At 50.1% G+C, this 21,960-nt stretch overlaps 8 protein-coding genes across 8 annotated transcripts; 4 read left to right on the top strand and 4 right to left on the bottom strand.

Moving 5' to 3' along the window:
• Nucleotides 1–1,208: 1,208 nt before the first annotated feature.
• Nucleotides 1,209–1,688, top strand: POX_d05831 (uncharacterized protein; the record flags this gene model as incomplete). Its single annotated transcript, XM_050114667.1, has 2 exons — nucleotides 1,209–1,294; nucleotides 1,418–1,688. The coding sequence occupies 2 exons, from the start codon at nucleotides 1,209–1,211 to the stop codon at nucleotides 1,686–1,688; spliced, it is 357 nt and encodes a 118-aa protein (XP_049969618.1).
• A 965-nt stretch (nucleotides 1,689–2,653) lies between these two features.
• Nucleotides 2,654–2,968, bottom strand: POX_d05830 (uncharacterized protein; the record flags this gene model as incomplete). Its single annotated transcript, XM_050114666.1, has 1 exon — nucleotides 2,654–2,968. The coding sequence occupies one exon, from the start codon at nucleotides 2,966–2,968 to the stop codon at nucleotides 2,654–2,656; it is 315 nt and encodes a 104-aa protein (XP_049969617.1).
• A 633-nt stretch (nucleotides 2,969–3,601) lies between these two features.
• On the top strand, nucleotides 3,602–5,716 carry POX_d05829 (Vacuolar calcium ion transporter; the record flags this gene model as incomplete). Its single annotated transcript, XM_050114665.1, has 6 exons — nucleotides 3,602–3,605; nucleotides 3,730–4,743; nucleotides 4,816–5,351; nucleotides 5,434–5,487; nucleotides 5,552–5,640; nucleotides 5,707–5,716. 6 exons carry the CDS (start codon nucleotides 3,602–3,604, stop codon nucleotides 5,714–5,716), a joined length of 1,707 nt encoding a protein of 568 aa, XP_049969616.1.
• Nucleotides 5,717–5,961: 245 nt separating this feature from the next.
• On the bottom strand, nucleotides 5,962–7,385 carry POX_d05828 (uncharacterized protein; the record flags this gene model as incomplete). Its single annotated transcript, XM_050114664.1, has 3 exons — nucleotides 5,962–6,586; nucleotides 6,716–6,981; nucleotides 7,083–7,385. The coding sequence occupies 3 exons, from the start codon at nucleotides 7,383–7,385 to the stop codon at nucleotides 5,962–5,964; spliced, it is 1,194 nt and encodes a 397-aa protein (XP_049969615.1).
• A 2,617-nt stretch (nucleotides 7,386–10,002) lies between these two features.
• Nucleotides 10,003–10,971, top strand: POX_d05827 (uncharacterized protein; the record flags this gene model as incomplete). The annotated part of the gene is made up of 1 exon (XM_050114663.1): nucleotides 10,003–10,971. The coding sequence occupies one exon, from the start codon at nucleotides 10,003–10,005 to the stop codon at nucleotides 10,969–10,971; it is 969 nt and encodes a 322-aa protein (XP_049969614.1).
• Nucleotides 10,972–13,942: 2,971 nt separating this feature from the next.
• POX_d05826 (uncharacterized protein) lies at nucleotides 13,943–14,248 on the bottom strand (the record flags this gene model as incomplete). Its single annotated transcript, XM_050114662.1, has 1 exon — nucleotides 13,943–14,248. The coding sequence occupies one exon, from the start codon at nucleotides 14,246–14,248 to the stop codon at nucleotides 13,943–13,945; it is 306 nt and encodes a 101-aa protein (XP_049969613.1).
• A 1,561-nt stretch (nucleotides 14,249–15,809) lies between these two features.
• Nucleotides 15,810–17,889, top strand: POX_d05825 (uncharacterized protein; the record flags this gene model as incomplete). Its single annotated transcript, XM_050114661.1, has 5 exons — nucleotides 15,810–15,923; nucleotides 16,186–16,363; nucleotides 16,463–16,614; nucleotides 16,724–17,140; nucleotides 17,188–17,889. 5 exons carry the CDS (start codon nucleotides 15,810–15,812, stop codon nucleotides 17,887–17,889), a joined length of 1,563 nt encoding a protein of 520 aa, XP_049969612.1.
• A 1,123-nt stretch (nucleotides 17,890–19,012) lies between these two features.
• Nucleotides 19,013–21,106, bottom strand: POX_d05824 (3-hydroxyacyl-CoA dehydrogenase-like protein LAM1; the record flags this gene model as incomplete). Its single annotated transcript, XM_050114660.1, has 3 exons — nucleotides 19,013–19,948; nucleotides 20,005–20,272; nucleotides 20,421–21,106. The coding sequence occupies 3 exons, from the start codon at nucleotides 21,104–21,106 to the stop codon at nucleotides 19,013–19,015; spliced, it is 1,890 nt and encodes a 629-aa protein (XP_049969611.1).
• Between the last annotated feature and the right edge of the window lie 854 nt (nucleotides 21,107–21,960).

Genomic DNA, 21,960 nt, shown 5'->3' with positions numbered 1-21,960 from the left:
TCAGGTTGGTTCCATCACCATGGCGGGGAACGTGGATATGTTAGTGCCATTGACTGGCCTTGGAGGTCAATGCTACCGACTCTTTTGCATTGCCTCGGACCTACATGTCTCATGGACCTACTCGAATTCAAACATGGTGTACTCATCTCCAGCAGATCACTGGCATGCGCTACTCAGGCTCTGGTGAACGGCAAAGACCTATTACTTGGATCTGTTTTGCTTCAAGCTTGGAGAAATGGATAAATGACTTTTGTTAACGGATTCCAGTGATCAAAGAACCACAGATCAACATCGTTCTGTCAAGAGATGACGAGTGAGTACGCAAACTATGGAATTTAAATGTCTTGTTCCAACATGAGTATAGACAAAAGGACACAAGGGGGACTCGGGCCTATGGTCTCTTGGCTTCGCTGATCAGGCCTTGAGTTGCGTCATGTTTCCGGTAGCGCACTATTTTATAAAGAAAGTTGTAAAGATTCCAGCCTAGGCAGCTGATTGGTCAAGCCAAGCTCGAATGGAGGAAAGTGACGGGAGAGACTCGGCTTGCGACGTGTTTCAATGCTAGTGCACTGAATTCCTCCATGATACGTGCATGGGTGGATGCATGACCACAAGAGGTCTTTTATGACCAGCCCGGTGAGAGGACACAATGAAAATCCTCAGAGTGATGAAATGGCCAGAAAATCCGGTTGGCCCACGACCGAGGTTGAAAGCAAGTCGAGGCGCCTTGGGATGCAACGCATGCATAGCGAGCAAGCCAACCGTCCTACAGCGGCCCCCACTCCATCAAGTGTTCACTCTACAAAAGACCGTCAGCCCTACGGCCCTACGAGACATGTCGTGTCAAGTGGAGAACATCGCCGGCATTAGCTGTGAGCCAACCCTACAGGGGGATACCACGAGGGCGAACATTGGGCCCAGAAACAGCGCCGAGATCAAAGACTGCCCCCCCGCTGCAGGCAGCAACAATCACCAAGAGGATCAAGAGATGGAAACCCCAAGCCGAGTGTATACACTCCACGAACCCCCTGACTTGGCAATGACAGAAACAGAGGACTCGGCAAGTGAAGATAAAGTACTACCTGTTCCCCGAGTTGGCGTCGACAGAGTTGGAAAAACTTCCACACGGCCAGGCCGGAAGCTATGTTCATTGCACGCCATAACATGCGACTGATCACCCATGCATCAAGTTTCAATCAGTGCACAACATGAGCACTGAGCTTTCTCTGTTGCCATTGCAGAGCATTGCTCTCCAGAAAACCGACTTCTCGCTTGATTCTCACACCAATACTGCGTGAGCAGAAAATAGAAAATGGAATGGCCTCAAGGTCAGGTGATGTTTCTGGGCCGGATAGGTGCAATCTCTCTCTCCAGAGGAAGCGGTTCCTCGTCGACTGGATATTCTCACCCACAAAAGGGACTCTCCCAAGTCATTGAAGCTTGCGTTGATCACAGCCACACTCATCAAGGCTGCGAGGGCTCTTGTCTCCCACATGGTTGGCCAGAACTCAGGTTGGCATGTAGTTGTCCTCGCTGGCAATGAGCTTCTCAACGCCCAAGACACCAGCGGCAGCCACCGACGCACGATTATCTGTGACCACTATGATGATTTTGTCGCCCAGCAGCCCCTCAAAGCTCACGGGGATACAGTGTCCCCCTCTATGATTGGCGATGATTTTATGTCTTGATTCAGAAATAAGCCACTCATCCACGCAGCTCGTCACCATCCAGGCCCCGGATTTGTTTGAAAGTCCAGCCCGACCGTGAGAGCGAGGGGTGAGCGTCCGCTGACGTCGACACCCGTCAGCATCTATTCATCGGAGGGGCTGATCTACACGAGGACAAGATCGAGCGCCAGATCGATACTTTCTATTCGCGCAGTGTGATCGCCTATCCTGTTTGTCATCATGGCTCGCGACAGATGTCCACGAAGAAGCAGCTCTAATCGAGAAATATGATTGGGACACTGGCCAGACCCGGTGAGGATTTGCTGTTTTGAATTTGAGACGAGCACTTGCGGATGTTCCAGTGCGAGATACAATCGTCCGACCGCAGAAAGCTCAGCCACTCTCACCCTCATCCCGCGCCAAGTGGATCCAATCCGAGGGCCGAAGTGCTGTGCAATATGCCATAGCCATAACAGTTGCTGATTCACGGTGTCCTTGTTGATTCGCCATCTTCGTCATCGCAACACAACGTCGTTACCGTGCGATCGAAGATCATTTCCATTGATGAGGAGCTGTGGGTGGGCTTCTTCGATCGGTGGGTGCTGGAGGTGAGCATGTTGCCAAGCTGCACAAGCTCGCTAAGCATAATGCTTTTCAGGTTTGAAAGTCTGCTTGTTGTCTTGGGCCGCTGCCGCTGGGCTTGCCAAGTTGGTGGTTTGGTGGCGGTCCGACTGGCGCACCGCACTGTGTTTCGGGCATCATCCCTGGCCCCAAGGTACAGACACAGATGTTCCAGCGCGCCAACTCATCATCGTCCAAGCCAGCATCTATCCGACTTGGCTGGGTACCGCGTGGTCGTCATCACTGGGCTCAATGACCCGGCGAGGTAGGAAAGACAGACACGTCTGAATATATCCCGACTTAACGCCCATCTTCCGTTTCCCCTGGCCACAATTAAACGCGTATGTCTCGGTCGCAACAGACAATCAAAGTCCCGCCAACTTCCTGAGATTGTTTCCCATCGAAGCGCCCACTCTACGCCAAGCCCATCTCAAACCGAGGAAGCTCTGTGACACATTGCGATCGCCCCTTTCCGTTCCACTACGAGTGTGGCTGTGTTTGGTCTCCAGCGACAAAGCCAGCGTTCCCAAAACTTGGACCAAAGGTTGGCCAAAATTCCATTCACCCTGAGCCCATTGTTGTCGTTCACATCCCCACACTCGTTCCTCAACATTGCCCTGTCGTCCATTCTCGTTTAGATCAACCTTCTCCTGGTGGGAATGTTCTCTTTGCCCTGACATTGTCAATTGTTGCCACTCATTTAGTATCCCCGGTTACATTGCTCTGTTCTCCTCGATTTTGTACTTGTGGACAAGTCGCAACTCGATCTTCGGCCGCACGCCTCCCTTGCTTCGTCTCTTTCACCAGGGGTTCCACGTTCAGTTCTTCCAGTTCTTTTTGACTAAAAGTCCAGTCACACACAACATCAACGATCTGCTATCCTCTTACACCCTTTCACTTTCTGATTCTGGCCAATCTTTGCCTCCTCTGTGGCTTCCCACTGCTGCGCCACTTATACACTCTATCACCATCAGCCTCTGGTTCCTTCAGAGCATAGGCAACATATTTCATAAGCCTCCTATACCAGGTACGTGGCCAATATACAATCATTTGCCCCACGCAGCTTAGCCTCACTGCGTCTTCGGGCTGTGGCTTGCACTTGCAACGGCGCGCTTCCTCGAGTCTCATATGAGCACACTTAAATCCTTTGTTCTTTGTCTACGCATCCTGGATTCAAATAACATTGGTCTGGGGGGCTTTCATTTTGCTCTTTCGGCCGTCTAATTCTATTTCAATAGACAGATCTCGCGGCTCTTACAGACTCTGTCTCTTTTTCACTGCCGAAACCGACTATCTGCTAAGTATCGATAACAATGCGTGAGTTTACCGCCCTCCTGCCTGGCTCTCTTTGGTCTTGCAGGGTCAACGGTCGGCATCGACATTGACACTGCTGGACGTTGAACTAATCTGTAATTGACAACACTGCTCACTCTCACTTTAGATAAATATCGTCGTGAGGCTCGACAACTCGCCTGGTACGACCAAGACGGTGAACCGTCGTCTCACAACCCCTTCAAAAAGTTCCGCCGACGCCCTCAACGCAGCAATTCCGTTCAACTCGAGGATCAGCTTACCCATTCTCGAAGCATGGGCGACGTGAACCTTTCACAAGACAAACGCCGCCGTGCTGAGTTCAACGGTGACATCGAAGGCCCAGCTTACGCAGGCACGTTCCCCATCGAAACAACGGAGGGCTACGAGCCCGCCCCATCCAACCGGAGTGATGAACCGATCAACGATGCCGCCAAGTTGTCACACACACGCGCCCTGGACGGTGAATCCGAGATTGATCATACGAAGGACGGAAATGAACCTGTAGATGCCATGGGAGGTCAGACACGCCAGCGAAAGGGGCTGTTTGGCAAGTTCCGCCGTCAAAAACAGGACGAAGAGGCAGCTTCTGCCGAACCGGATGACGAGAAACCAGCCAGCGGGCCCAAGTTCACCTTTGCAAGCCAGATTCGCGCGACAATTTTCAATTCGTGGATCAACATTCTGATTCTTGCGGCCCCAGCGGGTATCGCGTTGTTCGCTGCGGGTGTGAACCCAATCGTCGTTTTCGTGGTCAACTTCATCGCTATTATCCCCTTGGCCGCGATGTTAAGTTATGCCACGGAAGAGATCGCCATGCGTACCGGTGAGACGATTGGCGGCTTGTTGAACGCCTCCTTTGGTAACGCCGTCGAGTTGATCGTGGCCATCATTGCCTTGCAGAAGCGCAAGGTGCTTATTGTACAGACTTCTTTGATCGGAAGTATGCTGTCGAATTTGTTGCTGGTCATGGGCATGTGCTTCTTCTTCGGCGGCATCAATCGCATCGAGCAGCATTTCAACGTGGTCGTCGCTCAAACCGCGGCAAGTCTGTTGGCACTGGCTGTGGCCAGTCTGATCATCCCCACTGCTTTCCACCAATGGTCAGAAAGCAACAAGGGTAACACAGCTGCTGTCTCACGCGGTAAGATTGACCCTCATTGATTCGTAGTTTCCCTCCCGATTCGGTAACTCATACTGACATCTAAATCAACAGGCACTGCTGTCCTTCTTCTCGTTACATATGGCTGCTATCTCTTCTTCCAGCTCAAGTCTCACATCGACATGTACAACGCACCCTCCAAAAAGGTCGAGAAGCGCAACAAGAAGAGCGGCGACGCCAGTCGTGGCCTCGCGCAGATTGGCAAGATGACCGCTCGCATGGGTGCAGGACCCGCCCAAGATGTCAAAATGACCGATAATGACGATGAGCCTGAGGAGCCGCAATTGTCTCTCTGGGTTGCTATTCTGACCCTTGGCATCTCCACTGCACTTGTTGCAGTTTGTGCCGAGTTCATGGTCGACTCGATTGAACCGTTGACTGCGACCGGGAACATCAGTGAAACTTTTGTCGGTTTGATCCTCTTACCCATCGTTGGCAATGCGGCGGAGCACGCGACTGCCGTGACTGTTGCTTGCAAGGACAAGATGGACTTGGCAATCGGCGTTGCGGTTGGCTCCAGTATGCAGATTGCATTGTTGGTATTGCCATTTATTGTTGTTCTGGGTTGGATCATGGGGATTGACGACATGGTATGTGACCGGGCTGAGACTCGAGCCTCCGTGGACCACTCCTGCGTCGTGCGGTATAAGAAGCTAACATCTGGATTGACAGACCCTCAACTTTGACACCTTTGAAATCATTCTGCTCTTTGTCTCGGTCCTTTTGGTAAGATCTCCTTGATGAACGATTCTACTGCTTGAGTCACGCTAATTAAATATTCTTCCGGTAGGTCAACTATCTTATCGGGGATGGAAAATCTCACTGGCTTGAGGGTGTCCTCCTAATGATGATGTATCTTATCATCGCTCTCGCTGCTTGGTACGTGGTCACTACCACATTGTTCTCACCTATCATTACCCTGTGTACTAATAGCGGTTTCTACAGGTTCTTCTAATCGACTCTGCGAGTCCTTCTGGTTCTTGTATATAGCGCTTTCCTTCACCTTTCTTTACTTTTTCCCACTTGTTGATCCCACCAGATGTTTCCACTGGGCCACATACGTCTTTTGAATATTTTCTTTAATCCTTTATCAATACAATATACCACGAATCTGGTTGATTGTGCGTTTGATCATCTGCAGTGTAGCCAAAGACGCATCAAGGTATCGTGCCGCAGCTTCACAAAGCCTCCTTGCAAAGCTTACTCCGCATCCAACGGAGCAACAGGTGCCTGGTCATCCACTTGAATGCCCCCTCTCTTCTTCTCATTACTATCCCAAAACGGCAACTTCCAACCGCCCTCACTCTCCGGCGTTGCCAACCACAGCCTCATCAAATGACGTCGCGGCGCCGGCGGCGCATGATCCGTGTACGCAGTCCGCGCATGGAGAATATGTGAATTAGCCAAGAACTGAATATCTCCCACATCAAGAACCATATGCAAAGACAGACGGGTGCACGTCTCCTCCAAAACCTTCAAAGCTTCCTGCTGCGCGTCCGATAAAGCGGGAATAATTCCCGCATCCGAGAAGCGCGTCAACGAGCGGACGTAATACGGATCCCATTTCGTGTAGACTCGACCATTGGCGCCGCGCTCGAGGTAGATCACACTTGTGCGAATATACTCTTCTTGGCCCTTGCTGGTTTCGCCTTTACGATCAAAGTACCAGATTGGCTGGGTGAGTGTCTTGAGGACGTCGGGCCGCTCAATGGCAAGTGTGTTGTAGACGTGGTGGGAGGAGACGATGTCGGATTCGCCGCCCTCGAGAGCTTTGGCGATACAGAGGAGGCCGACGATGTCGGAGTCGTCCGCGTGGAAGTATTGGCTGTGGAATTCAAGGCGAGGTACGATTGTGTGTCAGGACGTGAATTTTGTTCTTCTTCTCCTCTGGATAGTCTGGAAGACTTGGTTGAATTAGGGGGGGGGGCTTTTACGCCTTGATCTCGCCACGTACCGAGCATTCGTGCGATAAATGCGCACTTTGTCAATCTGGGTTGAATCCTCGCCCAGATCTTTGACGTGACCGAGGACGTGGCCACGGCTATTTTGGCTTACAAAGTAACCCAGATAGGTGCCCAGACCCATATATGCCACCGCTGATTTGTGGTTCCCCCATTTCTTAACCGGGAATCCTTTGAATAAGATGAACCCTTTTCCATCAATGATATCCTTGCGGAGCGTGGCCAGGTATTGGGACAGTTGGGGAAGGATGAAATTGGACTATACAAAAGGAGTTATCATCTGGAATGCGCAGCGATATTATGGGGATCTCGCTCGAGGATCCATCTGATTTTATTGTGACTTCACACAAATAGTCTTACCTTGCTGATCCCCGTGAGAGGAGTCTTGGACGTAAGAAAGGCATCAGCTGCCGCGCTCAACTCTTCCACTTGATCTTCCGTGAAAGTGTGAGTCCATTTCTCAGGATGGTCGCGATACTCTTCCGCTTTCCAGACCGTGGGACCGGTGATTTGGCGAGGAAACTGATCGAATGGGACGATATGTTCGTATAGTGGAGGGTGCTGACCAGTCGTCTTCAGTCCATCGGGAAAGATGTCTTGTGGCGCGGATGAGGCGAGATGATGCGGTGCTAAGGGCAGTGAGCCTGTGAGAGCCGGAGCCATGATAGAGTGAAACTCTTCGTTTTGAATCCACGGAATGAAAGACAGGCGAGAAGCTTTATTTAAAGAAGACGACGGCTGATGACAGACTTAGGTTCGACTTTCAGTCAATGTGTCTCAGTCGGGCGATTATAAGTCACGACACAGGTGGAAAAAGCGAGAGGGTGACACGAGGGCTGGTCCCAAGAACAGAACCTACGTCGAAGTATATGTAATTTCTTACTAGGGCAGTCTAATTCCAGAATAACCAATAAATTCTCTGGTATGTCTCTCATCCCCCAGATTTGGAAGTTGAACGAATAAGCCATGCCGATGGCGTGCGAGAGCTGCTTGGAGAAGTTCCCTCGAGGACCAGTAGATCCTAGAATGGACCCTAGACGATCATCTCTCCGTGCACCAAGTGAGTTTCGTAATGGCCGAGCATCGTGGTCTCGGCAGTCCAATGGAGTCAATAGCATATCATGCAGGGTTCTATTAATTTCCTGAATAACGATTACACCAGCGAGATGGGCGCAGTGCATTGCAGGAGCCATGAGCAAACTCCAGTGGGGGGATGGCGCCATCGGCGGGGTCTGATGTTGCGATGGCTTGCTGGCGCGGGGGAATTACGACTCTGTGCTTTAGTAAGATGCCAAGAATGGTGAGACCTGCGCTCGTCACATCTGTTTGAATGCTGATCAAATGGATCGGACTGGGAGCTGAGTGCCTGGTCTGTCTCTCAGAGTTTGGGTTGAAATCAGAGATTCTCGGGTGCTTGAGCCAGTGGGGGTGTTAGTATGTCGAGGACGATGAATTGGCCATCTCGAGCATCGCCAACAACGGTGGAAATGCAGGAAAGGACGTTCTATTGATGGCTCATATACATCCCTGAGGCATGGATTCAAAATCTACATCTTCTCTGCCACAATGAAAGATCGAATTATCAATATATGTCATCTGTATTGTGATGTTGATGAATGCGACGTCGCCTCGGTGGCCCGAGTGATGGTGATATGATCAGTCTGGAATTTTTTTAGGCTCACCCAAGTCCGAAGAATCATGTCCACGTTCAAATTTGGGCAGAGCTGTACATTAGTATTGTTTAACTATTTTCCTCCGCATCTCGGGTTCGAAGGCCATCCAGCTCATCACATAGATGCACCTCGCGGTTAGTTTGGGGATACCAACGAGGATTTTTTTCTGCCGTTTTTACCTTATTGATTCTTATCCCTCTTCTGCAAAATATTCGTAAGAGTCCGCCGGTCTGGTTTGAATGTCCTCACTAGCGTGAAGGCTAATATCTGCCTCAAATTCTTACTGGAGGAAAGCTAGACTATGTTGAACATAAGATTTCGTGATTCATTGGCACAAAACAAAAAAGCACCTCTGCTATTTTAACAATATCCGCCCCGGACCCCGTGGTCCATCGAGTACCTACTATTTACTTTGATATTTTTTCAGACGTTATTTGGGAGAAGGCTTTCATTCAACCTTTAATTTACAGTTTGTTCCTCACAAATCTTATTTCAAGTTAGTTGGGGTTGACCCAACTTCCAACTCCTGCGGTGCTTGAAAATATAGCAAGCAGATCGCTAGCCGTAAGTTGCAGCTTGTTGAGCGAGAGTATACCATTTGCACTGTTAAATTACAGCTTGAATGCGAATTTCCATGTCAGATTGACAAGACTTTACTGTTCAGAGCCAGCCTCGGCAGACAAGGATTCGAATGCCTTTTCGGGACAAGATGGAGCCCCACGAGCAGACTCAAATTGGGCCGTATCGGGTATTCGGATCCGATATTGTCTCTAATACCTACCTCTACCCTGATCAACCGAGTCATGGGATCCAAAAGCCATAGAATGAAAGATGGCAAAAGTAAGACACAGTCCACATCCAGAAATATTTAGATGATCTGTGATCCGCGATTACATAACATCATCATGTCTGGACAGGTAGCTATCAAGCTGAGCTACTACACCGCCAAACCTTTGAATTGGGCTTCCAATCCGGCAAGTAAGGAGGCTATTTAAATACATCAATCCTAGACCTTTCAAAGTACTCTCTGAATGGCGTAGATCGATAAATTAGCCCGTTATCCTTATAGAAGTTGAATCCTATTTCATAGGAAGGGATAAGATTCTCGTAGAGGGCTTCGATGTAGAAATTAGTAGTATTTTCAATTACCCGAACAAGAGTTATTATATTCTCCAATGACTAGGTCTAACTGGCCTCTAATCTAGATTATAGAAAGTACTGAAAGGGGATCTACTTTGGTAAGGTCCAATCACTTGTCAGTGAGGATGGCTCAGCCTGCGGCCTTTCCAGATTTGCACTAATTTCGGTGCCGAAAGACCTTATTTGGGTCAGTATATTGATAGAAAGAAGTTCTACGAGTAAAGGGAGGGGGGAAGTATGTGGGAGAAGTATGTGGGAGTCAAAAAACCGGTTCTGACAGAATACTTTCAATACGTCATGTATCTCAATATCAATCCCTCGACGGCGTCTTTCGTTCGTGGAGATGTGCTACTTGCTTTCACACTCCCTGAAATCATCCTTATAGTGTAGTGAAAGGCCCATCATCCCCAAGTCTGGACATTGGAATCCGAGAGATCCCACATCAACTCCGCACCACCGAACATAAAATGGCCCACAATCGGATCCATGTCGCATGCCTCGACGCCGATGTTCCATGTCACTCCGTGTACGTGCAAAGGGGTCTATTTAGCTCTCAATTTCGAGTTCTTCTCCAAGCGGCTGCCGAGCGAATGAACAAGGATGTCACACTTCCTTTACGATATGGTCCGATTCAGCTGCACGTTTCGGGATACGACGCTGTTGGAAGATCGCTGCCACCCCTCGAGTGTCTTCGTACCGAAGTACGTTCCTCTACAGAGCCATCAAACGGGCCTTTTTGCCCTATCGATGCTATTTTGATCAGCGGCTCAACTTTTTCCGCCTATGATCCGCCTACCTGGATCCATGAGCTCCAATCATTTATCCAGACTGTCTTCACGCAATATCCTCTGGTGAAGATCTTCGGTTCCTGTTTCGGGCATGAAATCATTGCCCAAGCTCTACTGTCTACAGCCACGCGCGATGTCCCCGTCAGCAACACGTTTAGCGCGCAGTCTGCGTCGACTGGATTTGAGACGGGAATCCAGCCCATCAAACTCGAGTCTGGGTTCGCGAAGAACTTCCCTCCTTTGGCGCGGGTCGCAGCCAAGGGCCCCTTTCGCATTCAGCTTTTGCACATGGACCAGGTGCTTCTCACGCCTCAAGCTCAACTTGCCGCTGCATCTGCAGATCAGCAAGCGGCGAGCTTACCGGCACCATGGATGAATATTGGCAGCAGTGCAGACTGTGCGATTCAAGGGCTGTACTACCCGGGTCGAATCTTGACGTATCAGGGACACTTTGAATTCGACACCTTTGTGAATGGCGAATATGCGGTGGAATTCGGTCGACGTTTGGACTGGCCTGCCGAGCAGGTTGCTCAATATGCCGAGCAGATCAACGTGGCACGGGCGCCAGGGCGAGAGGACGAGGATGACTCCAAGGCCGCTGCAGAAGCAGTTGTGTTCTTCTTCGCTGGCGAAACTCCCATGGCATAAAGCCTTGAAGATGGGTAATAGGTGGCTGACTTCATGACACCGCCACTCCGGCAGAAGCAAATTTGTAGAGAAACCGAGAGCGAATGACTATATGGTCTTCTCGATCTCCAGGACGACATTATGGCGATTCAAAAATAACAAGAACCTTCAAAAAACTTGCATATCCCACGAAACTGAGTATTTCAACACTCGATAAACAGGAGATCAGAGTAATTTGGTGTGGTCGTCTCACATTCATGGCATGTCGCAGCATCCCTCGACGCCATGCAGCATAAAGTCCCCTCGGCAGTGGCGAGAGATCACCTGGCGCCCGAAACTCGGCCCTTGTGATCAAATTGCTGCATGTTTGTTTGAAACTTGGACTGTGCAAAAGCAGCAAGGAGGTAGCTGAACACGTGTGCAGGGCATTCCCACAATGTTTCTTTCTCAAGATAGTGAGATTGGGGTGCTGCTTGCTAAGTGCATTGGACGTTTGAGAATACTCTTTGCGGTCAAATCGAAATCAAAATTTTGAATGTCACCCGATAGGAAAATCACCCAGACACTAGTCTACCACTGTCGACCTCCTGGCTGAGAAAGGCTCAGCTTTTCATACCTTATTGCGTGGCAGCTTCGCTCTGGACATGTTTCGGTCCCAGAGTAACAGCGCAGAATCAGATCGGCTCAAAAAAACACCCTCTCAAATTCTGTACGTCCGTAGGCGAGACGACTTTCACAATCACCCACGAAAGCTTGAAGTGGCTGAAAAAAAAAGGGGGGGGGGGGCTCGCTTTTCTTTTTGATGGTCTTCAAACTGCCCAAATTTCGGGTCAGATCAAATGACTCGCCGTTACCGCAGATGAAGATAAAGCAATGGCCATGTTCAAGAGAAAGAAAGTCACATGTTGAGTCTGCTGAGGTGCTCCGCTGAGATCAGCTGCACTTGATTGCAATCTCAAGCCCAGCATGATTCGCAGTGAATATATCAAATACAGCATATACATACATACATATATATATATACTACTTTCCATTCTCAAGCCAGTCCAATTTGCACGGTGCATTTTTGGTCCTCGCTTGGAAATTTGCCTTTTCCATCTCTCATCCGAGCTTGCCACGGCATTCGTTCGTTCGTTGGAGTAGCTCTTCGGTACCAAGGGACAAGCTCTTGGACACAGCAACGTCTTGAGAATAATTACATACCAGTGTATTATGCTAACTCGGTTCCAACATCCAGCTCCGTTGTATTGTATAAAAAAAATGCCAAATGCATAGATTACAATACCCTCAATCCGCAATTCCGCACTACGAACCCGTGACAGGTCGACGCTAAGTCCGCCGTTTCGGGATCATGCCCCCACCGGACGGGTTTTCTAGCCACGATAGAAGTGATTGGACTTTTGAATTGTGAAGAAAACACAGCACGAGCAACAATAGTAGGGCAGCCATGATCTTAAGTGTCGGAAGCGACATATCTCGTTTCCTTGATATGGGGGCTCTGAAAGCGCAGGACTGCCATACTTTCAACGGTTCAGTGGTTACTGTCATCTCATCTCGTCTCGTCCCATCTTCCCGTCTGAGCTACCGATCAATGCTATGCTGTGCATAACTATACATACAAAGGTCGTGAACACGCCTGGAATTGAATCGCAATAGATTTTCTCGGTCGCACATCAGAGCTGATGGATCAGGGCTATCAGGATAGCAAGGTCAACAGTGCTTGTCTTATCTGCCCTTTTCCCTGATCGATCACTCAATATAATGCAAGTACAATCATGTACATAGACTTGTACACTCCCGTACCTTGAAACGATCGTGTCTGCTGCTTTGCCTTTCCTCCAGCTGCAAAAAGTCGCCCCGTCTCTCCTGCAGAGCCATCCCTATCCGGCATGGCGCCCTTGCTGAAAAGCTTGCTCGTCCAATGATTGCAGCGCCCGACGGAAAAGCTGGACCCCCACCGTCGAGCTCCTCTGACCAATCATGATACTTTTGATTGTGCTGCTTCTCCATCGGCATGTGCCCCATGGCCGGTGGGGGGGGGGGGGGGTTTGGCTTTCCACCTGTTCGATGCAGCGTGAGCCAGTTGACAAGTCGGAGGATCAATACAGGACCGGATTCTTTCTCTCCGTAATTTTCACATAAGCATACAATACCCTGTATGTATTATGTAATATCCAGTGTCAGAGCCAAGAAAGTGTATCGACACCAGTTGAAGGATCCCGGGGGAAAATTTAGAGTTGGAGCTGGGACGGGCGAGGTCGGGAACGATGACGAGCGGTGGCTCTGAAAGGATGAGAGCTGAGGATGATCATGGGTCGTTGATTCGGTCAGTGGCTTCTGTTGTGAAGGTTGTTTTTTCATTTCCCCTCGCCGACTGGGGAGTCAAGACATTCATCCTGGAGGATGCTGCTGGTGCATGCTGTCCAGCTCATTATGATTTGGGGCGTTGGGACAATTGCCGGGGGAGGGGGTCCCGTGGAAGTGTGTCAAAATTCCCTTCAGCCGGTCGTCGGTGCTGCCCGAGTCTGCCTCGGTACATGTATCACACGGCTGCCAGAAGTACACCATGTACAGTACGAAGAGTATGAACCCACTGGATTCAGGCGAGTTCAAGTACATGTAGACCAGGGGTGCCGACGGGCGATCGTGTGGTCCGGTAGGCGCGATGCCATGTGCGTTGACAGAGATTTGGCGTCAGAGACCTGCTGTAGGTCCCGTCAGTATGTAGATCCTTTCCAAGCAGTGACCCAGATTTGCAACTATATTCCCAGTGAGCAAGTGCAAAATGTGTAGCTCGTAGTGTTTGTGCAGCCATGTCCCGCATCCATCCGCCGTGTCAGTCTTGATGCTGGTCCGAGGGAGGTTCGTCATGAGTCCACCTCTTGTACTGAAGGTCCCATACGGTATCGTCAGATGTTCCGGTGTTCAAGTCCGGTGGCTCGGGTAAGAGAAATACACAGGTAATACAAGACAGATCACGTAACAAGAAAAATTACTCCGTAACGTGGCGCTGCTGTGCAGGGACGGGTTGCCACTGTGCGTGAGAGCTTACCCTTCGCTCCGGGCTCCAGAGCTTCTGGAATTCTTGAGAGCGGGAGGAGCTCTGGGAGGGGGAGCTCTGGAGGGACCCGCTGATAGCGCCTATCGCTATCGAGATCTCGTTATCCCCCATCTCCATGACCTTATCGAGAGTGAGCGAGTACGGGGAGAGACGATGAAGCGATACTACAATAAGGACCATGACTTCGATCAAGATGTATCGTGCCCTTGCAGCTCCCAACCTCCAAGTGGGTTCCATGTGCACGCGAACCGATTAGGAATTTGAGAGAAGAAAAAAATTTAGGGACCATCCACTGAGGCAAATGGGAAGTAATCTCACACCTCCCTGGGGCCGGCGTTCCACCGGCCTTTCCGATGTCGTGGTGGTAACAAATGACCATACGCAACGATCTTCAGCGGCGATTGGGGCGGAAGACTATAACATGTACTGGAAATTAAGGCTGGATGGACTGATGAGCAGGTCCCAAGGTGAGCAAAGGCAGGTTAAGACTACCTTTCTGCTCTTCACGCAGCTCTGGATGTACATGCATCATGCATGCGGGCAGTGCTCCGTCAGAACAAGAGCAAGAGACAGCGACTCGAGCTGAACCGACCTGACCATCCGGAAGGGGAGTTGGATCAAATGTAACACACCCAAGATCGCTTACGTAGGGACACCACTACTGCGACATACGTCGACGACACCGGTGCGAGGAATCCCGCCCAAGATTGCGCTCGAACGCGAACTGGACCAAAAATGAGGTGAAAGAAAAAAAAGAAAAAGAAAAAAGAAAAAAGAGGCAAAACCAAAATCCGAGTCCTGTCCGTGCCAGGCAAACTTGTCGCAAGTTATCGCAACTGGCAAGCAAATTTGCCATGTAATTACGGTTTCATACTGTCATGACCAATCGACCAAGGGAATCGTCGCCGATGCCTCACCCATTTGGAACGGACCAGGCAGTGAGCACGACGGGCACTGCTGGTTCCTCGTGCTTCGGGTTACTGACGAGTAGGTACGACGATTTCTTTTCAACTCGAGTTTTTTTTTTTTTTTTTCACATCCCATGGTGCCGCCTGCTCATCTCTTCCCACCAGTGCAATCACAATAACAGAGACGGAGGAGCTCCCTCGTGGGCATGGGTCACACTAGCCTAATCCTGATCGATGCTCCTCCACGGGCAAGTCCCGGCTTTTTGGTACGAATTCAGATGCGTAAGTACATTTCGCTGATTATCTCATACGGTACATACAAGACCCCGAATACAACTCATTTACACCAGACACAGCTTGTCAGTCAGCTTTTTCCAGCCGGAGCTTACCTCTTTTGACTTTGACCTTTTTCTTTTCTGTATTGTATCAATGTACTTGAACTTACGAGGCAAGCTTATGCTGGAGAAATTCCACTTGCCCCCCCCCCCCTCCATCTTTACGTTTTCTGAGTCTGTGCCACTCGATGAGCCGCGTTCTTGTTCAACTTCTTTCCTCTTTGCTTTTCCTTTCTCCCCCACCAGATCAAGCGTCCTTTGTGTGGCATTTCCTGCAATCCTGAGAGGATTGTCGATTGGGTGTCTTGGCTCCCCTTCTGCGACGTACATATATACATTTGGTGTCCGAGTCTTTCGCACTCACCTATAGATGCTTGCGCCAATCACTCCTCCTCGACCACGACCTCGACCACGACCACGACTTCTCTCGACTTTACTTTGAGACAATCCAACAAACCAGGGATAGAACCGTGCGACCTGAGACAACGAGCAGACGTCAGACAATTGGAAACTCTTCCCCGAAACCACAAAAATCGATCAAAACTCCCATGCACGATGCCTCCTCGAAGCTCGTTGACGAGCTCATTCTCGGTCACCGATGCCAATAATGAAGTGATCTGTCCCTTGAAAAACAACGACGGGTCCAGCTGTCGCAAACGATGTACAGGGGTAAGTTCTCTTGAAAGGATTGAGTTCTTTCCCCTTTTTTTCGGTCTTGGACGAGCTCTTCTGTTCTCGTTCACTTTTTTTCCCTTTTGACAGCGTCCTCCCCGCGCCTTATCGTGGATGGGACGGGTCGCCATGGGGGTGTGGAAATTAAGCGATAAATGTCAAACCAGCGACCCGTGAAGATCAAGATGGGGCCAAACTGAGCCGTGGAAATTGGAATTCAGCACAAAATGGAATAAGAGAAACTGATTGAGAGCTACAGGAGAAACGTTATCGCTCCATGCAGGAGCACATTCGCCGTGCGCATCCCAACCACTACATCCCGAAGCTCCCGGCTACCGAGGAAAGCTTCTTGCTCATGGTCACCACCCGCCCGATCAGCGAGCTCATCTGTCTCCACCCGAACCAGCTCGCCCTCGACGTCCGCATGGCCATGGTAAGTTGGCGCACAGGAGTGCTCGGTGCTTATCGCTCTGGTTCTCGTCTCAATGGCAGTTCCACCTTTTTATCAAAGGTACACTGCTGACGGCTACCTGCAGAAATTGCGGACCGAGACATCTACGTTGCTGATCCCAGTTCCCCGGCTACCCCTCGAGCTCTCGATGAACCCCACCCCGCTGCTGCGACCGCGGCTGTTGCGCTTGCGCAGTTGCACCATCATCGCCTGGCCTCCGACTGGGATACTGACATGGTACGTTGATTGCGCCCTCGATGAGTCTTGCTTTGGAGATGCCACGGGCCATCGTATCACCACGTGTGGATCAAATGTCGAACTCTCGTACTAAACTCGGGGGTGATAGGACGCTCACTCCGACACCGACATTCACACGGGTCGCATGCGGTCTACCATTGAACTGCCCTCGCTACGCGATCACTTCAAGCAGGAATCGCTGCCTCCTTTCACCTCACCGCGAACCCGAGAATTACTCCCCTCGATCTTAAACCACTCTCCGCCAGCTCGCTCGTCCACCCTTCCTCCCATCCAGCGACGCGACAAGCTCAACCGTCCGCGCAAATCATCCATCTCCCAGTCGGCTCGCAAACCCAAGCACGAACGCGTCCGGTCCAAAGAGTTCGCACGGAGACCCAGCCTTGGGGAACGCAAGGCCCTCTCGGCGGAGCCCCAAACAGCCGCCTGGGCACAGGGCAAGCGGTGGGAGGACCTCATTGAAGCGGCAACGTCCGCCACCGAAGCAGACGACGAAAGATATTCCGAGGTCAGTCTCAGCGACATCAAGGAAAGAGATCCACGGATGGTTGATAGGATGGACTTGGATCTCCAGGCCGGTCAGTCACCGACGATCGCTCCCTTGCTGAACCATGTGACGTCCGCGCCGACAAACCTGAAAAATCGGTCTTCGTTGCCGCCGGGGTTCCAGTCTGGACCGGGACTCCCGCCATTATCATCACATCGACAGTTTCCGCCGCACTCATATACAGCGTCCCCGTTGCACAAGTCGCTTACGCCCCGCCCTTTGAAGGTCACCGCAACCGTGACAGTGACCTGGAGCCTTTCCCCTCCATCGAGTCCTCCCTCGATTCCATGTCAACGGCTTCGGGCAAGAATCTTCCGTCAACAAGCAGTATTGCGCGATCCATCAACTCCGATTCCAGTCCTGTCTATAACGCGATCCCTCCGCTTTCACAGCAACGCCCGCCCCATCGCTTTTCCAATCCCACGCCCGGATCATTTCGCAATCAGGAAGTTCAAATTTACTGTGCCAATTGCAGACGGCCATCGCCTCTGAACGAATCATATGCGTGTACGGAATGCATCTGTGGAGTGTGCCGAGACTGCGTGAGCTTGTTTATGTCCAGCCCACCGGCCTTGTTTCGCAGTCCTGGCAATGGCTCATTGAGCAGTGCTCCAACCTCGGGCCCTACGAGCTATCCCTCGGCCAGGGGATGCCCGCGCTGCCGCGTCATGGGTGGAAAGTGGAAGGCTTTCCAAATCGACGTGAAATGATCGCGCAGTAGATGCGTGGGTGTCGCAGTCCCGGTGGCTGGACACCAATTTTATGTGGACAAGACGGAGTATGACCAATGTCATGAATCATGTCAAGAGGAAGGGGCGAAATACCGGGTTTTGTTTGGGATTTTCTTTTTTTTTTGGATTTCTTCATTTATTTTCTCGTCGATCATGTGGAGGGATGTGTATGTATCCGGAGGGGCGTTTTTTGTGGTTGGTGACCTTGGGTCAGGAGTCTTTTGTTTTTCTTTCATACCGCATGACAGGATCGATCCGTGTCCCGGTCAGTTTCTTTCAACCTTGCAGGGGTAACGGTACCTGCTCGGGTTGAGACACAGACACCGTACAGGGTGCAATGGTCTATCCCAAAGCAAAACAAGAAGCTGGTCTCTCCTGTTCGCAGTGGACCAATGGTGACCTTTTTTCTGCATCCTTCATTTTCTGTTTGATTGACCCATGTGGTCAATTTACTCTTTGTCATTTTGACATTTCCGTTTCTGGTGTTCACAGGGGTGGTTTACTCGATTGTATTTTGTTCATACTTCTTTTCTCGACCGAGAGTTTCGGATTGTCGTTCTTGTCCTTGTCTATGTTCATGTCCACATGTCTCACATGTTCCCATTAAATTTACATGTCTATGAAATTATGTGCTCACGTTCCACTGTTGGTCATTTCTTCATGATCTGCAGAATATTGATATCTCCCGTTATTTATATATTACTTGCAGTCATTCACCCGAGAGATCATTGTGTACATTTTTATCCTTTTTCTTGAAATATGTATCCTCTGGCGGGGTGGGGGGGGGGGGATTTATCTGGATCTGCATAAGAATGATATCGATCATTCTTAAGTAGAAAATACCAGTCGCTCCAGCTGTTTATGCATTTTTGTCTACACAAACGTCCCGTCCGAATCCTGGTTTAGCTCCCGTTGACAGCATCAATCGTTGGCCTCTAGAGCCAAGTCAATGGTAATGCTTGCCACCGAGGTCTATATTCCATAATAGCTTCCCACTTGTCCTTCAAGGTCCTCGGAGCAAAAGGTGCTTTCTGAATATCCACATTTGACTCTGGCCCTCTTGATAGATTGAGTGGTCCTCACTGAAAGAGCAGGTCAAGTCTCAAACTAACGTGATTCCCGTATAACATCCATCGTTCCGAATCACCTCCACTTTGATCCCATCACTCAAATCGACCGAGTACACACTGCCTCCAAGATCAGTCACATACACCGTATTGCTTGCACGATCCAGCTTCAACCCAATCGGCTCATGAAAGTGTCTCGCCAGGATAACCTTGTGCATGTCAACCTTTTCACCTCCAACATATGCTCTATACAAAGCACATCCCATCGGATGCTCGCCCCGATCCGTCCAATAAATCGTTTGTGTCCCGCTATCGATCTCAATGTCAATCGGTTCGGGTAACCCATCAAACAAACACTCAATATCGGACCGATCATCCGCCGCCTCCCCTGGCGAAATGTCCAATCCCGCACGATAAATCTGACCTCGACCCCCTTTACTCGGTCCTTTTTGCGTCCAATACATCACGCCATGCTCGTCATCGAGCGCGATACCCACGCACCAGGAACGCATCTTCTCACTGAGCTGTATATCGAGCGTCGTACGTCTCTGCATGAGAATCTCGTGCTGAGTTCCATCAAAGGCGACTCGATGGATACTCGTTCCTTCCCGATCACAGAAATACACTTGCTTTCGAGAATCTAGCACGGAGATCTGTTTCGGTGTGTGTACTTGACCCTTGGGAATCAGACAGCGGATTTGACTCCCGTCCATATCGGCCGTCCAGACAGACCCGTCGCAGGCCGCCGTACTGCGACCCATATTCGTCCAGAAGATGCGTTGCGTCTCGAGAGAGACATCAATCCCATCCGGTAGGTTCTGACGCATGACGATAGGCGTTAATTTCTGCGTCGCCAGATTAAATTGTAAGATCTGTCCGTTTGCATGCGCCTGGGTGACGTCTCGGGCGTTACCGCCCAGTCCGACATCGAGCAAATAGATATCCTTTGCGGCGGTATGGGGATTTGCAGGCTGGGCTTCGGCGGTAGAGGATTTGATAATGGGAGGGTATAGGCCGCCTTTGGTACTTTTTTCCCCAGACGGCCGTGTCGCACGTAGTTTTCTCGAAGCCAGTTCACGGTCTTTGTTGAGTCGAGTCCTCGTTCCTGGATGTAGTTGTCTTCGATGTAAGCTACAGTGTCGAGACCGACCTGGTCCATGAGTTGGCAGGGTAGAGGTCCGTTTTTGAACATGTGTTCCCATAAGAGGTCGATCTCGCTGGGATCGCTGACCCCGTCAGAGAGAATGTTCATAATCTCGCGTTTGACGGCAGCCCAGAGGCGGTTGAAGACGAATCTAAGAGTAATGTTATCCTTTCATGAATTGAGTCAAGGTACGTTCTACGGTGCAAGGAACAACATGGGTATCGTGTAGAGGGAGAGAATCCAAGAGAGAGAGAAAGCCAATAAGAGAAACAAACATAAAAGAAAAGTGCAAGACCAACCCTGTCGACTCTCGTCTGGCCGTCACCGGCAACAATCCACATTCACCTATCACATCCTCCAAGTACGAAAACACCTGCGGCTCCGTGTCACCACAAGTCATCATTTCCACGGTCCGAATCATCGGCGGCATCGTAAAATGCATATTTAGAAACCTTTTCCTCCGCTCCCTCGATACCTTCAACGCCAACAAGCTCGACTTGAACGACGAGCTATTCGACCCAATAATACAATCCCCCGCACACTTGAGATCGAGTTCGCGAAACGTATCAACCTTTAACTCCAGCTTTTCCGGAATTGCCTCAATGACAAGCCACGCATCCTTGACAGCAGGCTCAAGCGTTGTAAAAGTCTTATAGCTCCCGAACGGTCCCTGCGAGTATGCTTCAAAATCTACCGTGGAGAATGCATCGTCCGCGCTCATTCCCGCATCGTAGTCATCGTGGTCTGGTTGTTTTGTGTTGGAAGAATCGCGTGCGGACCCTCTGCGCTTGCTGATCCGGGGCATGAGTGAGTATTCTTGTCTGTGGGTGTTGATGTATTCGACTGTGCCTTGGAGAGCTGCGGGAGACGGATCTTGAATGCACACGTTATATCCAGCTGCTGCAAAGACGCAGCCGATGCGGCGGCCGAGGACGCCACTGCCGATGACGGTGACTGGACGGTCCGTACGTGGACGGACTACCATGATGAACGTGGAGGAAGAGTTCTTGAAGTTTGAAGAATGGATTGAATGGCTGCTTGCATTGGGTTCAATTGGACTGAGGAAGACTATTATTTTCTTTCCGTCTGTTAAGGTTTCGTTTGAGGTCGTCTGACGATGCTGAAAGCAGATGTCGACATGACGCACCAAGCGAAGCGTAGGTCATTCTCGGAAATAGGGTCCGTTGTAATGGAAGAGGGAAGTGTTTTCACATTTGTTGTTATTCTCCTGGGTATGGAAACTAGTAGATTAACAACTTGGCAAATAGCATGTTCGATGTATTTGTGAAGTAGCCTGGAATAGGAGTATTGGCGGTAGCATGGATGTTTAGTTGCTGATTCATCGATATCTCTCTCTCGTACCTAGGCAAAGTCTGCCCCCTTTGCCCTAACTTTGATATCTTCTTCATGCATGTGCCCATCTAGACTGCACGGTCTAGAGTTAGATTTAGGTGCTATATGAAAGGATAAATACACATCAAGATCAAACACCGTCGGATGCACTTGAAGTACGTAGGTAGTCGCTCTATACTCCAGCGGGCCAGTGGTCATGTTCCTTTTCCGGCTACATTTGGAAGCACAGATGTATCTAGTGAATAGCCTAGATATCATACTTGATTAATATAGATTACCTATGTCTATTGTCTCACATTTGTGATTGAAAACATAACCCAGTCGAGCTGTACATTTCCTCTATTCTCAATGTCTGCTAGTTCTGACCTGTAGCTTTCTCATAGCTCACAAACATTAAACTCAAGTAAAGATGTCACTTTCTACCAGCTGCTGACACAGGCAGTACTTCTCCACGGGCATAGCGTAGGCAGCACGCCAAACCACCGG

This window comes from Penicillium oxalicum, chromosome IV (genome assembly GCF_001723175.1).
Source record: "Penicillium oxalicum strain HP7-1 chromosome IV, whole genome shotgun sequence".
Classification (NCBI taxonomy): Eukaryota; Fungi; Ascomycota; class Eurotiomycetes; order Eurotiales; family Aspergillaceae; genus Penicillium; species Penicillium oxalicum.
This window is presented reverse-complemented; position numbering and strand designations above follow the sequence as displayed.